The sequence below is a fragment of the Nomascus leucogenys genome, chromosome 22a, assembly GCF_006542625.1.
Source record: "Nomascus leucogenys isolate Asia chromosome 22a, Asia_NLE_v1, whole genome shotgun sequence".
NCBI lineage: Eukaryota > Metazoa > Chordata > Mammalia > Primates > Hylobatidae > Nomascus > Nomascus leucogenys.
The window spans coordinates 131,054,331-131,070,059 of record NC_044402.1 but is presented as its reverse complement, the minus strand read 5'-3'; the positions used below and the strand labels follow the sequence as shown (position 1 = coordinate 131,070,059).

Genomic DNA, 15,729 nt, shown 5'->3' with positions numbered 1-15,729 from the left:
TCAAGGCACCAAGGCAACAGCCAGATTCAAGCAGATGCAGGCAGAAAATGGTGAAGCAGGCACATGGGTAAAACGACCAGGCTCAGCGGCAGCAGGAACCAGCAGCAAGTGTGATTAAGGGGTGTGGGAGGAAGAAACCCTCCTAGGCAACCTAGAGGATAAGGACTTGTTATTTAAATCCCAGAAATGGAAAAACTGTAGATGCAAAAACTGAAAATTCTGGGCAATCATTAACACAAAGAGGCAACCCCACAGCACATTCCAGAATGGGGCAAGAATAGCAGAGGCTCAAAGAGTAGTAAACAGGAACAAACCAACATGAGATGGGGAACCCGAACGCGGCCAAGTCAGGCTTCGAAAAGAGTTTTCACCAGTTCCTGGCAGGAAGAAATTAGAAGTTTATTTCAGAAATCGAGGTATGGATTTTGCCATTCTCACCTAATCCCTTTTTGGTCTCTGTAATGTAGGAGTTAAAGACCCCTTCTAAGTCTCAATGCAAAGGCCACCTGGAACTGGCAGATGCCACCTCATTATTGAAGTCAGACTCCAGCCTTGAGAGTAGGGGACTGGGTCAGCTGCACCCCCGGCTGACAGGGGCCTTGGCCAGACAACTCTGCTGCGTGTCCTCTGTGAGACACTCTGGTTACTGATGATGGCAGAGTGATCCTGCCTTTGTCCCCAGAGCTACCCTGCCCAGAGCCCTTAGCTCAGTTTCTTTGAAGTCGTGGTTGCCTCATGCCCACCCCCTTTCACACAACACCCTCCCTCTCCACATCTGTTCATGCTTTCTCATTGGCTTTTCCATGAGCACTCAGTGTCTGAGTAGCCTCTACTTCCTCCAGCTCTTGGTATTCTTTTTTTCTGGATCTTTTTGTCTGCAAATATTTCCTCATGTTTGTTTCATTTTTCTGTTTTTATTTTTTTAGATTGCCTGGATAGCACGGGGTTAGGAATGCAGGCTCTGGGGTAGAACGCCTGGGTTTTTCCTTGTTCATCTGACCCTAGGTAAACTCCATTTGTGGTATGTCTGGATTTCAGTTACCTTATCTGCAAAATAGGCATATAAATAATATTAATCTCCAATGGCTGTCATGAGCATTAAACCAACTGCCACAGAGCAGATGTTTAATCAAGGTGAGCTGTTAATGACACGGTTATTTTTGTTTTCTTTTACTCCTTTTCACGGTTTCATTTCCCTTCCTTTGTCCTTTAGGTACTTACATCCTCTTCCCATGTGCATCACTTCCTTTCTGAGTCTCTCTACATGACCGCCTTTCTCTTTGAATATTCCTGCTCTTGAACAACATCCTCACATTTAAATTTGTCCCCTCTTCTGCCATCACCAAGTTTCTCCCGTGATATAAGAAATACACATTTCAGTCTTCATTCCCTGCTCCTAGCCAGAGCTCCTAAAACCCTTGAAACATCCTAAGTCATAACAAGTGAAAAGAGCACTTTCTGTTATTCATAACGAGCCCCTTTCGACCACACCTGGGTTTATGTTAATGAGGTAACTTTTGGAAAGCCCCTAAGGGTTGGGTGGTGGTTGCCAGGGGAGCTGAACATGAGATTAGAGGGGTGGAACTTTCAGCTCCATCTCCTGACCTCCAGGGAGGGGAGAGGAGGGATGGAGCTTAACTTAATAATCAGGTGCCAATGATTTAATCAATCCAGGCTGTATCATGGAATGTCCATAAAGAACCCTAAGTGACTGGGTTCAGAAATCTTCTGGGCTGGCAAACACATGGAAGTGCCAGGAGAGTCATGTCCCAGAGAGGGCAGAAGCTCTGTGCCCTTCCCCACGCTTTGCCCTATGCATTTCTTCCACTTGGCTGTTCTTGAGATGTATCCTTTATAATAAATGTCAAATATAAGTCAACATTTCCATGAGCTCTGTGTGATCTACTAGGAAAGTATCAAAGCCAATGAAGGGCTTGCGGGAACCTCCAACTTACAGGCAGTTGGTCAGAAGCATAGGCCACAACCTGAGACTTGCAACTGGCATCTGAAGTGGGGGGCATTCTTATGGGAACGAGCCTTAACCTGTGGAGTCTGTGCCAAGTCTGGGCAATTAGTGCCAGAATTCAATTAAATTATATCAGGTGGTATCTACAGAGAATTGGAGAACTGATTGATGTGTGGAGACCACCGACATGTTTGGTGTCAGAAGTGTTGTGAATATGACAGTACAGGTAAAACAGGAGCCTTTCTTTCCCCAGGGGTCTCCTCTTTGATGTTGACCTTGGGCCACAGGCTGTGGTTCTTAACCCTTCGCAGCTTTACACCGATCCCCTGCAGGGACCTTTCTAAATCACAATCACTTCTAGGTAGTCGGCATCTGCAAATCTGGCCTGCTGACACGCTTGGTTCTGATTCCCTCATGGTTATTGAGCCAACTATGCTTTGTCATGGCCACTTCTCCAGGACCTTGCACCTGGTTAAGAGCTCATATAACCCCCTCCTTGACTTCTCCAAAGTCCTTCCATATGTCTTCCCTGATTCACAATCTCCACTCAGAACCTTGGATCCCTAACCTCTCTTAGAAACAGTTTTTATTCTGCCATTTTTACCTTGTTCAAGACTTAGTTGGATGCCAGGCCTCTCCTCCCTCTCTTCTCCTTCACTTTCTTGGAGAGGCAATTTGTCATGGATTACTGAAGAGCGGGAGAGAGAAGAAGCAATTAGAGATCTACAGGGACCAGGGACAATGTCTGGAAATCATGCTTTTAGGAATTTCCAGCCCTTGGGTGACTCAGAGCTCAGAGGGTTCCACATGACCTAAAGTTCTCCCGTCATCCCCTGGGACAGAGAAGAGACCACCACAACAATGAAGCCTTCATTGTCCTACACAGAAAGGAGACACTCAAGATTTAAGGAGAAAGGAGTAATGGAAACATAGTGAGCTGTGTTACCCTCAAAATTGTCAGATGGCACGGTAGGCATATATCAAGTGTAAGGAAGAAACTGGGGAATTCCCTGGGGAGAAGGTCTCAAGTCCTAGAGAGATTCCTTTTTTTTTTTTATAATTAGCCAGGTGCAGTGGCTCACACCTGTAATCACAGCACTTCGGGAGGCCGATGCAGGAGGATTGCTTGAGCCCAGGATTTTGAGACCAGCCTGGGCCACATAGCTAGACCTCATCTCTGAAAAGAAAAATAAAATTAGCTGGATGTGGTGTTGCACACCTATGGTCCCAGCTACTCAAGAGGCTGACTGAGGTGGGAGGATCACTAGAGCCCGGAGGTTGGGGCTGCAGTGAGCCGAGATTATGCCACTGCACTCCATCCTGGGCAACAGATTGGAACTGTCTCAAAAAACATAAATAAACAAAAAATAAATGAGAAAACCTCAACATCTTTAAAGATGAGGCTAGAAACAGGAGAACGTTGTCTTAATTGGGTCAGGGAGGATGAACAGTTCTCAAATAAACGTAACAGAGGACACAGGGGCAGCTTGTGTGGACTTCAGGGTCCAAGAGTCAGCAGCATCTCCCTGATGGTGGGTGGGCTTGCTGCGCTGGGTGGGGCGGTGGGCGGTGCTGTCCCAGGTCAGTGACAGTGAGCCTCAGGGCAGGTCGCCCAAGCACAAGGAGCGCCAGAAACTAAGACGTGAGTTGTGGGCACAGGAGCTAGGAAGGGGGATCCCTGCAGTCCATGGAGAGGAACAGAGCCCCTGAGAATGTGGGCAGTAAAGGTAGCACCGTTCCCTTCATCCCCACAGCCTGGACCATCCTGGTTACAAACATAACATTGACTCGAAATTTGTGCCCAGGTATTTGATTTCCTTTTATTCCTTTTCTGACTTGAATTTTTGCTATAGAAATTATTTTATTATTAATTTAGATAAGGTTAGTATTGACACAAATCAATAAGCCATATACAACTACTGCTTACACTTCTTTCCTTGTTTATAAACCTGTAGTATTTCTTGATTGCCTAGCAAGTAAACTTCAAATTCCTTAGCTTTAAATTCCAGACCTTTCAATATCTTCCTCCAATTGATCTAAGTCAACTCCTATACTGCTTCTCACTCTCAGATTTAGCCAAATCTAATTTGTCCTGTTTTGCAGACATGTTTTCACACTTTTATTCCAGTTCCCATAGCATCCACCGTCTTCAGGGCATGTGCCCATTTTTCTTGTGATGTCTGTATCTCTTATTTGGAGAACTGGGTTGAGATCAAACTGTGTGGGAATAAAAAGTTTTCCAGGCAAGTAAAAAAAATTGGAGGATGTCTTTAACGTGTACCATTTTAATAGTATAAATTATGCATTCTCAGGAAAAAGGTCAAGAATGAAACCTTTAGTTTGGTATAGCACCAAAAATGGTCCCTGGCAGAGTAATCAGTTTTATCATTGCTTAATTAATCTTTGTTCCACCCCTTGTGGATAAAGGGTTAGCAAAACCACTTTTGCTTCATTGAAGGCAAACTTGACCCAGGGTTAACTTTCTTGCTTATATTCTGGAAACCTAATAAAGGTAGCCTTTTTTGCAGTGTTACTAGGCAAACACTGAGGTTAGAAATGACCCATGACTGGTTGACTGGGACTATATATGGACAACAAATACCTGTGGGGAAGCCATAGTTGTGGTCTTCCTTCAATTGGTAACTCTTGTAACTCAGCTTGCTCTTGTAACGCAGCTTTCCCCTTAGGGGGTCCTGAAAGCTGTGACTATGGAGTTGTTACAAGAGACATATACTCCCACAGGCATGTGGTGCTGAGCCAAGGTGGATCCTGCACCCACAGCTATGTTGTCACTCAGGGCAGGTAGTAGTCAATTTGGTGGACTGCTATGTAGACCACTGCAAGGGCTCCCACTGAAGATAAGAAGCTGCCCTGTTGGGATTCTGTTTCTTACCCTATGCTCTTCTAAGTAAATCTGATGCCAGTGTGGCTCTGGTTGTCCTGTGAGTCTAAGTGGCCAGTGAAACAGACCTCCAGGTACTTATTTTACCATAGCCATATGCCATGAAGTTCGAGAAGACTCATGACATGTCTGTTTTGTTAACTACCCTATGCCCACTGCCCAACACAACGTGTCACACATGGTAGGAGATCAGTATATGCTTATGGAAAAAAATTGGCCCTGGAAATCAAAAGGTAGATAATAAATCTAATTACCGTTTTCGAAGCTTTTATAAATGGGAATTAAATCAGGGTATTCCTGCATGTTGACCTCGCTGAACAGTGCTTCCAGAACTGGCAGGTTAAATATCTTCTCCAGTTCACTGAGAATATGATACACCACTCTTTGTACAGGGACCAGGTTTCTCAAAGAATCTTGAGAATCCTTAAAAAATATTGAATGGAGAAAATATAAATACAGACTTCCAAGTTACAGGAGAGCTCTAGAAAGGAATTCTATGGTTACTGTATTCTAATTTCTCTACATAGGTATTTTCATGTGAAGTTCCATAATTTTTACTTATTTGTATAGCCAGTAATGAAAGAAGTAAGTCCCTTCTCCTTAAAAATACCCACTGATGAGACTGATTGCTTCACCTTCATTTACATTAGATGCAAAAAGGGGAAACTTGGAAGGATAAAAGTGGGCTCAAAGTCCTTTAACAGCCTGATCCATATGTTTTTAGGATAGACGTAGCAGGCAATTCATGAGTGGCTGTTTTGTTGGCTGGACAACCCCTGCTCTTCCCCCAAGACTGATTAGGACTGAAGGGCCCAAGGAAACCAGGCAACCAGTCTCCCTTTGCTGTGAACTTGGCCACAGAGGAAGCATATTCACAGCCAGAGATGACTCGCTGCTCTGTATCTCCAACAGGACCTATGGGTGGAATTTACCCATATTCCAAGACTCCAGAAATGCACAAAAAAAAAGGAAAGAAAAAGAAAACAAATGTGTTGGAGAAAGAATAACAAGCACTACCTCCAAATTTGTCCTCTCTAGACACCAATTCCCTATGGGTTTTAATGTTCCCAGATCTAGGTATTTTAAATTGATGTTAACTGGAAGAAAATGCTGTGTCAATTGCTATTTCAAGTAAATCACTTCATTAAAATTATTTTTAAGTTTTAGTTTATGTTATAGTATATGAATTCTACAAAACATTGTACATTTATGGAGAACACCTGTTTCTGTTCCAGTTTCTCCAGTACCATTCACTCCAACTCCAGAGGGCACCATGGAACACCATTCCCTCAGCTGGAAGTGGGACCATCTCTGGCGACCTCTTCTTCTCCTCTCCTTTTCTACTTTACAGGAGCACTTACAGAAACACTTGAAAAAGTTCCCCACTCACAGGAGACCTGTCAGTTAGCAAACTGCACCCTGAAGTTTTGGTCCAGGTTATCAAAGCATAACTTACTTTGGGGCTGGTTTACCAGATTGTGACATAATACTTACTTCAAACATTTTATTTGTGATGAGATCACGATCACGGAGGCCCTCAAGGAATGGAAATGTCTTTTTTATTGCATTTGAAATCTCCACCTTATGTCTTTTGAAGTGCTTGAATACAATGTCACAGAGCAGCCTGTCATCTACATCCTGTTCTTCCGTGAACATCCTAGGGAAAAAGGACACCATGTGAAAATGGTCATCAAGATTCTGACATGTTTGTGGAGGCTGTAAGACTTTATATATAAAGGACAAGCTACAAAGAACGAACATATATAAAATAGGTGGTCCTCAGTAGAGGCCAGAATAAATGGAACTGAAGTAACAAAAAAGATGTAATAGAAGAAATGGAGGTTGTGAAAAACTATATAGAGGACTGAAAAAGTTCTGTCTAAACTGGACAAAGCCATTGTAAAGATACCTTCACCTAACCATATATGGAATATTTTTTGAAATAAAAATTAAATTCCTACAGAATCTAGATGGAATAAGCAGGTCATCCACAGAGAAATGAAAAACAATGGAATAAAAATAAAATCTAACCTTGAATATGCATCTTAATTAACAACTGAGAGAAAACAAATCAGAGAAAGATGAAAATAAGATGTCCTTCTCTAATCTGTAGCTGTTAAGAAATATAATCCTACATCATTAATTCATAAATAATACAATGCAGTTTAATAATAATAATGATACCACATTATTGAGAATTTCATGAGAATATCAATGATATCTCCTAGAATGCCTGATTCTACTTTGTATTAATATAAATCTCTCTGTATTATTGTTATATATGGTGAATCATTTTAGGCATCTGAATTTCAGAAATTGTTGCCGTTTCCAGTGAAAGTAATTTTAAAGTTGAATCTCTAATTCTGGTTCTTAGTTGATTACTTTATTGCTCTGATAATGTTTCAGTCAACATCTCAGTATTTCTTAATATTATGAAAACTTATGAGCCCTTCCTTCCCAACCAGAAGAGAATTATTGGCACTTTCCAGTATCTAACGTGAGGCAGGAAACAATAATGTTACATTATTGTTTTGAATTTCTGTAAAAAAAGTTTCTGGCTAAAGATCACTAAAATGATAACAAAGGAATTAGATTCACAATGACAAAGAGAATGGCAGAGGACAATGAGCAGATAAGAGATTTCAAGTAAAATCTTGAAGGTGAAAAGTGGTCAGAAAAGTGCTAGTTGCAATAGCAGGTAGGGGATGGATGCTTTCAGAGGTTAGGAATCACGGTGCCCTACAGAATTTGTAAGAAACAATGGAGATTTGAAGGGAGACACAGAGCCAAAAACTGATGTGTTATTTGAGAAATGAACAGAACAATGTGTGCCCTGCCCGTCAACCCACATGCTGACCACATGCAGCCAGGCAGCCTCTCAGGGCAACCATTGCTGTCATTTTTTCCATCATATCTTAATACTGCCTGCTACTGGATTTCGTATAAATGGGATAAAAGATATATATATGCTTTTGTGTCTGCCTTCTTTTGCTTATCATTCATGTTGATGTGTTGAACAGTAGTTTGTTCATTTTTGTTGTTGAGTGGCATTCCACTGTGTGAATATACCACAATCTGCTTATTCAATTTTCTGTTCATGGTCATTGGAGTTGATACCACTTTGAGACTAGAATAAATAAAATTGCTGCTCTTGTACAAGTCTTTTTGTGGCAAGATGTTTTCATTTATCTTGGGTAAATATGTAGGAGTGGAATTGCTGGGTCATTGTGTAAGAGTACATTTAACCATTTTAGAACCTGCCAAACTGTTTTTCAAAGACTATCAGAGATAGCCTTTCTAGTTTTAGCCATTCCAGTGTGTGTGACGTGATATGTCATTTTAGTTTTAATTTGTATTTCTTTAATGATAAAATGATGTCAAGCACATTTTCATGTGTTAATTGGCAATTTTTATTTTGTAAAGTGTGTGTTCAAGCCTTTGGCCCATTTATATTATTCAATTTTACTTATTGATGGGTAGGAGTTTTTAAAATATATTATGGATAGAAGTGTTCTGTCTGATTTATGTATTGTGAATATTTTCACCCAGTCTGTAGCTTCTCTTTCATTTTCTTAATCATGTCTTCTGATGGGAAGCAATCTGTAATTTTGATGAAATCCAATTTATTATTTTTTCTTTTATGATTAATGACTTTAGTGTACTATCTAAGAAATATTTGCCTACTCCAAGGTCATGAAAATATTCAAAAAACAATTTACGATATTAGCACGGGTTTATATATGTGCTTTCTATGCTATACCATTGATCTATTTGTCTACCCTTATACTGATAAGATTTTGCCTTAAATGTCATGGCTTAACGAAAGTCGTGAAGTCAATTAGAAAAGATTGTCTTGGATTTTCTAGATTTTTTGCTTTTATACATTATCTTTTCAAATCAATTTGTCAATTTCTTCAAGAAAAAACTTTAGGACTCTTTTTTGGATTTGAATTGAAGCTACAGATAAATTTGGGGGAGATGACAACAATATTGAGCTTCCAATCTGTTAACATTGTATATCTCTCCATTTACTTAGATGTCTTTAATTTTACCCAGCACTCCTTATAGTTTTTAGAAGTCATATACATCTTTCATTAAATTTATTCCTCTCCAAAAACCTATTGAAATAAAAAATTTAATTTAAAAAATAATAAATTTATTCCTAGTTATTTTATTATTTTGGTGTTACTTTAAATGATAACGCTTTTCAAATTCCTCATTACTGTTATATGAAAATATAATTGGTTTGAAGCATATTAACCATGAATTTATGGCATTGCTAAATTCATGTAGTATTTCTAGTAAATTATTTATAGATTTCCTTTGTATTTTAAAGAAAATAATTATATCATCAACAAATAGACTGATTTACTGTTTCTTTCCAAACAATTATTTCCGTTTTTTGGTCTTATTTCACTGGTTAGGAGTTTGAATACAATGTTGAAGAGAAGTGATGAGAGTGGACTTCCTTGCCTTATTTCCAATTTCAGGGAAGAAGCACTTAGCAGCACCATTAAGTGTGATGTTTGCTATAACTTTATACATATTCCTGCTTCTTTCTTTCCTTCCTTCCTTCTTTCCTTTCTAAAAGATTTGAAAATAACTACTGATTAAGTGAAATCAGACCTTATAAAACCTTACGTAACACTGAAAATAAAAATAAAAAGCAGACATAGTTTGCATTTTTAGAGAGATAAAACAAGGAAAACAATGAGTTGTAAAAGGTAAAACAGGAAGTCCTAGCCCGAGCAGTCAGACAAAAGAAAGAAATAAAGGGCATCCTAATCGGTAAAGAGGAAGTCAAACTGTCACTGTTCATCAACGATATGATTAGTATCCTAAGATATAGATCTGATAAATGAATTCAGTAAAGTTTCGGGATACAAAATCATCAGTAGCACTGTTATACACCAACAATGATCAAGCTGAGAATCAAATCAAATCCCTTTTACAACAGCTGCAAAAAATAAATAAATAAAAATAAGCCAAAAAAAAAGCAAAACAATAACAACAACAACAAAAATCAAAAAAACCTTAGGATATACCTAACCAAGGAGGTGAAAGATCTCTATGAGGAGAACTACAAAACACTGCTGAAAGAAATCATAGATGACACAAGCAAATGGAAACACATTCCATGCTTATGGATGGGTAGAATCAATATTGTGAAAATGATCATACTGTCCAAAAGCAATCTACAGATTCAATGCAATTCCCATCAAAACACCATCATCATTATTCACAGAACTAGAAAAAACAATCCTAAAATTCATATGGAATCAAAAAAGGGCCCACATTGCCAAAGCAAGACTAAGCAAAAATTCCAGAATCTATAAATAACTCAAACAAATCAGCAAGAAAAAATTCAGATAATCTTATCAAAAAGTGGGCAAAGGATATGAACAGACAATTCTCAAAAGAAGATATGCAAATGGCCAAGAAATATATGAAAAAATTCTCAACATCACTAATTATCAGGGAAATGCAAATCAAAACCACAATGTGATACCACCTTACTTCTGCAAGAAAGACCATAATTAAAAAATAAAAACATGATCGATGTTGGCATGGATGTGGTGAAAAGGGAAGACTTTTACACTGCTAGTGGGAATGTAAACTATTACAACCGCTATGGAAAACAGTATGAAGATTCCTTAAAGAACTATCATTTGATCCAGCAATCCCACTACTGGGTCTCTACCTAGAGGAAAATAAGTCATGATATGAAAAAGACATTTGCACACACGTTTATAGCAGCACAATTAGCAATTGAGAAAATGTGGAACAAGCCTAAATGCCCACTAATCAATGAGTAGATAAACAAATGTGATATATATATGTATATATACACATATATATATGTATATACACACACATATATATGGTATATATGTGTGTATACATATATGTGTATGTGTGTGTGTGTGTGTATATATATATATATATATATATATATATATATATATATACACACACCATGGAGTACTATTCAGCCATAAAAAGGAATGCAATAATGGCATTCTCAGCATCCTGGATGGAGTTGGAGACCATTATTCTAAGTGAAGCAACTCAGGAATGGAGCCAAGTATCGTTATGTTCTCACTTATTAGTGGGAGCTAAGCTATGAGAATGCAAAGGCATAAGAATGATACAGTGGACCTTGGGGACTCAGGGGAAAGGGTGGGAGGGGAGTGACAGATAAAAGAATACACACTGAGTTCAATGTACACTGCTTGGGTGACAGATGCACCAAAATCTCAGAAATCACCACTAATGAACTTATCCATGTAACCAAAACCACCTGTTCCCCCAAAACTACTGAAATAAAATAAAGACAAAATGGAAAAAGTATGAAAAATTATTTAAATAGAATGAAAGGAAAAATGATATTGAAGGGCAATATTAACAATATTGAAAAAGAATCATCAATATTGATGATATCGATATTGACTGGAATCAAAGAGAATCCAACTAAAGACACAACTAAGAAAAAATGACACAAAAAATGTTGAAATTGAAAATCAGCAAGTTATGGTATGCAACCGTAAACAAAACAAAAAGCAAGACTGTTCTCATTTAATGTCAAATCAAAATTCAAGAAACAAATCATGAGACAAATGTTTTACAGGCATTGAAAAACAATTCACCCCTGTTTTTTGATTCTTTACATATACAAAAATGTACAAGTATACAGGCTCTGGATAAATTAATGAGTGATTTAATATTTAATCTTGTGACTTAAAAACAGAGAACATGGCTGGGCGCGGTGGCTCATGCCTGTAATCCCAGCGCTTTAGGAGGTTGAGGCGGGCGGATCACGAGGCCAGGAGTTCAAGACCAGCCTGACCAACATAGTGAAACCCCGTCTCACCAAAAATACAAAAATTAGCCAGGCATGGTGGTGCGTGCCTGTAATCCCAGCTACTCAGGAGGCTGAGGCAGGAGAATTGCTTGAACCTGGGAGGCGGAGGATGCAGTGAGCCTCTGCACTCCAGCCTGGGTGACAGAGCAGGACTCTGTCCCAAACAACAACAACAACAACAACAAACAAACAAAAAAAAACAAAGAAAAAACAGAGAACACATATTTCTCAATATCCTTGAAATATATATCAATATTCAGCATAATCTTAGCCACAAAAGAAGTCACAAAAAGTTATAATCACTAGAAGTGAAACAGACTTCATATAGAAAATAAATTACTTAAGATTTTAGAAAACAAAAGAAAATGCACTGTGTTGGATCAAAGATGAAATAAAACTTGCAGTTAGAGGTTATTTAGAACCAAGAAGAAAGAGAAAACTAATGACAATGAGATTGAATGAAACAAAAAAAAAGTTCAACTTTAGAAAGTCTCTATAATTTTATATCAATAAATAAAAGGAGAAAACGTATTTAAACATATTCGAGAATGGGTTTAAAAGGGAATTTGGTAAGTCCTAGCAGCTATTTTTTAAAAATTAAAACTCTTTATGAAATAAAAACTAACACAACATGAAGTCTCTAAAATCAGCAAATGTTGTAGTAAACATTAATGGTGAAGTCATTTAAATAGAAAACAATATGGGGATGTCTACCATTACCACGGTCTTTTACATATATATGTGTGTGTGTGTGTATACACATATACATATGTGTTCACATATACATATTTTAGAAGCTTTAGCTAATGCAATAGGATATAAAAATAAAATAATTGGTAGAAATACTAAAATAGTGTACAACATGTTCTATAATTATATATGTAGGAAACCTACAGACCTAATAAAATTCATAAGAACTAGAAAAAGAATTTACTGAGGAGTATATATTAGTCCGTTTTCACACTTCTATAAAGAACTGCTTGAGACTGGGTAATTTATAAAGGAAAGAGGTTTAATTGACTCACAGTTCAGTGTGGCTGGATAGGCCTCAAGAAACTTACAATCATGGTGGAAGGTGAAGGGGAACTAAGGCACCTTCTTCACAAGGCAGCAGGAAGGAGAAATGTCAGGTGAAGGCAGAAGAGCCCCTTATACCATCAGATCTTACGAGAACTCACTCATTATCACGAGAACAGAATGGGCGAAATTGCCCCATGATTCAATTACCTCCATCTGGTCTCTCCCTTGACACTTGGAGATTACGGGGATTACAATTCAAGATGAGATTTTGGGTGGGGACACAGCAAAACCATATGAGAGTATGAATAGAAAATAGATATATAAAACTTATAGTTTTTATTTGGAATGACATACATTGAAAAAAAGACTCAATAGCAAATACAAATGTATATATTTATAAACATCTGAAAGGTATGAGACCTATATGAAGAAAACTATAAAAATATTATTGAAGAAAATTAAATAAGATCTAAATAAACAGAGATTATGAAAGGCCTCCAATTACAAAAAACGTAGTAATTTTAAAACATCCATTATTCTGAAATTATTATGTAAGTATAGTGCACTTGCAACCCGGAACCCCATTGAAGCTGGATAAAATATTCCTGCATTACTTTGCTAAGGATAATGGCCTCCAGCTTCATCCATGTCCCTGCAAAGGACATGATCTCATTCCTTTTTTATGGCTGCATAGTATTTCATAGTGTATATGTACCATATTTTCTTTCTCTAGTCTATAATTGATGGCCATTTAGGTTGATTCCATGTCTTTGCTATTGTGAATAGTGCTGACTGCATGTTCTCACTTATAAGTGGGAGCTAAATGATGAGAACGCATGGACACAGGAGGAACAATGCACACTTGGGTGTGTCAGAGGGTGGGGGCTGGGAGGAGGGAGAGGATCCGGAAGAAGAGCTAGTGAATGCTGGTCTTAACACCTGTGTGATGGAATGAATCACACAGCGAATCACCATGGCACACTTTTGCCTATGTAACAAATCTGCACACCCTGCACATGTGCCCCTGAACTTAAATAAAAGTTGGAAAAAAAGCTGAATCAAATAATGTAAATATTTAAATGACAGAACAAATATCTGAGTCAGACAAGAAAAATTTGAGAAGAGAATAGTTAAAGGAAGATTTCTCTTAGTAGGTTAAAATGTTTTTAAAAAGCAATGCAGATATAAAAGAGTGTAGAAAAGCATTTTCAATATATATGACAAAGGGTTAATATATCTGATATTAATGGGCAAAGACTACAGTCTATTAATAAAAAGCAACAAATAACCCCTCCAAAATGGACCTGAACAGGCAGCTTAAATAAGAGAAAATGAAAATGTCTAATAAACATATGAATACATAAAAACTAAAATATCAGTGAGAAACCATTGCTCACCCATTAGATTGGCAAACACAATTTCATTAGTGACACTATGTCACGAGGGAGAAGATTCAGAGAAACAGACACTCATCCCTGGTGTAAGCATGAATTCCTACAGCCTTTTCAGAAAAGATTTGGCAACATCTACTAAATTTTAAGATATACTACAGACTGACCCAGCAGATCCACTTTCGGAATCTATCCTATAGAAATAAAAAGACAACATCCATCTTATAAAAACAAGAACTGCAGAACTTTCAATTCTCCCAATTTCTTCAAGAGTGAAAGCCAGATCCTTACACTGTTCAAAGGGTCTGAAATGATACATCTTTTGCTCCTCTCCTTTTGCTCATGTCTGTTGGGCCACACTCACCTCTGCTGTTTCTTGACTACACCAGAGATTCTCTAGCCTTAGGGACTTGATACTGGCTATTTTCTCTACTTAGCATAGACACATATATCTATGTAGTGAACTAACTCCCTTGTCTCTTTTAGATCCTTGCTTCACTATCACCTTCTCAATGAGGCCTGCTTTGACCAACCTATCTAAAAATCACAATCACAATCCCCCTAGCCTGCCCCCACACTCCCAAGCCCCTAATCTGCCTCTATTTCTTTTTCTCATGCCCTTACTACTCCCTAACATGCTAAATGAATTACTTATTTGTTTATTTATTGTTTATCATATTCTTTATTGTCTCTTTTCCCCCAAAAATATATATGCCATGAAGGCAGAGATTTTGTCTGTTTTGCCCACTGATTTTCCTTGAGTATCTGATATATACAAGGTGTTCCATAAATATTTGTTGATTAGATGCTCATAAATGCAAAATTTTTGTTGAAGCATTGTTTTTACCAGCAAAAAACCCTCAACAATGACACATACTCCTAAACCTGAAAACAACCTAATTGTCTATTCAGCTGACTGGTTAAGTACATTATTGTAAATATACACTGTTGAACTATTACATAGCTATTTAATTCTAGTAATTTGGATAGAACGGTCATAGTTTTGTTGTTCAATGAAAACATCATGTTTAGATCAATATATTATGATCTCATTTTTATATAAATTAAACAAGTCTTTCATTTGTATATAAAATTCAGAATAAATATTAGGGAAGGCATGGAACCACTACACCCCAGTTGTCAACACTGGCTTAGTGGATAGTTTTAGGGTTCTAACCAGGTCCCTTCAGATCTTTCTTTGACCATTTTTTAGGTAATATCAGAGAAAAGAAATAATACAGTAAACAGAACAAGACTTTTGAGTAAGTATATTTAATAACCCCATAACTTATTCAACAATATTGAGACCTAATAAGTTACAGGGTTATTAAATATACTTACCCAAAAGTCTATTACTCAATATTAGGTCAATATTATTCAATAATATTGAATAAGTTATGAATAATATTCAACCAACTAGGAAACTTAGAAATTTAAAAGTTAAGTTTGCAAATTCAAACATAAAGGTAGGCAAAATAATAAAATATTTAAAAATAAAAAGGGTGAACAAAGAGAATGCAAGACTTGTGTGCTGAAAATGGCAAAACATTGCTGAGAAAAATTAAAGATCAAAATAAATAGAGATGCC

The 15,729-nt window shown here is 37.6% G+C and overlaps 1 protein-coding gene across 5 annotated transcripts in view; it reads right to left on the bottom strand.

The window, feature by feature from the left end:
• SP100 (SP100 nuclear antigen) overlaps nucleotides 1-15,729 on the bottom strand; it is a 127,225-nt gene that overhangs the window by 94,054 nt on the left and 17,442 nt on the right. For all 5 annotated transcript variants that reach the window (XM_003274719.4, XM_030802389.1, XM_030802390.1 and 2 more), the window contains exons 3-6: nucleotides 6,363-6,525; nucleotides 5,123-5,291; nucleotides 2,571-2,654; nucleotides 315-377 (exon numbers count right to left, since the gene is read on the bottom strand). In XM_003274719.4, coding sequence (XP_003274767.2) covers nucleotides 315-377; nucleotides 2,571-2,654; nucleotides 5,123-5,291; nucleotides 6,363-6,525 — 479 coding nt within the window. The remainder of the gene's footprint in view (nucleotides 1-314; nucleotides 378-2,570; nucleotides 2,655-5,122; nucleotides 5,292-6,362; nucleotides 6,526-15,729) is intronic.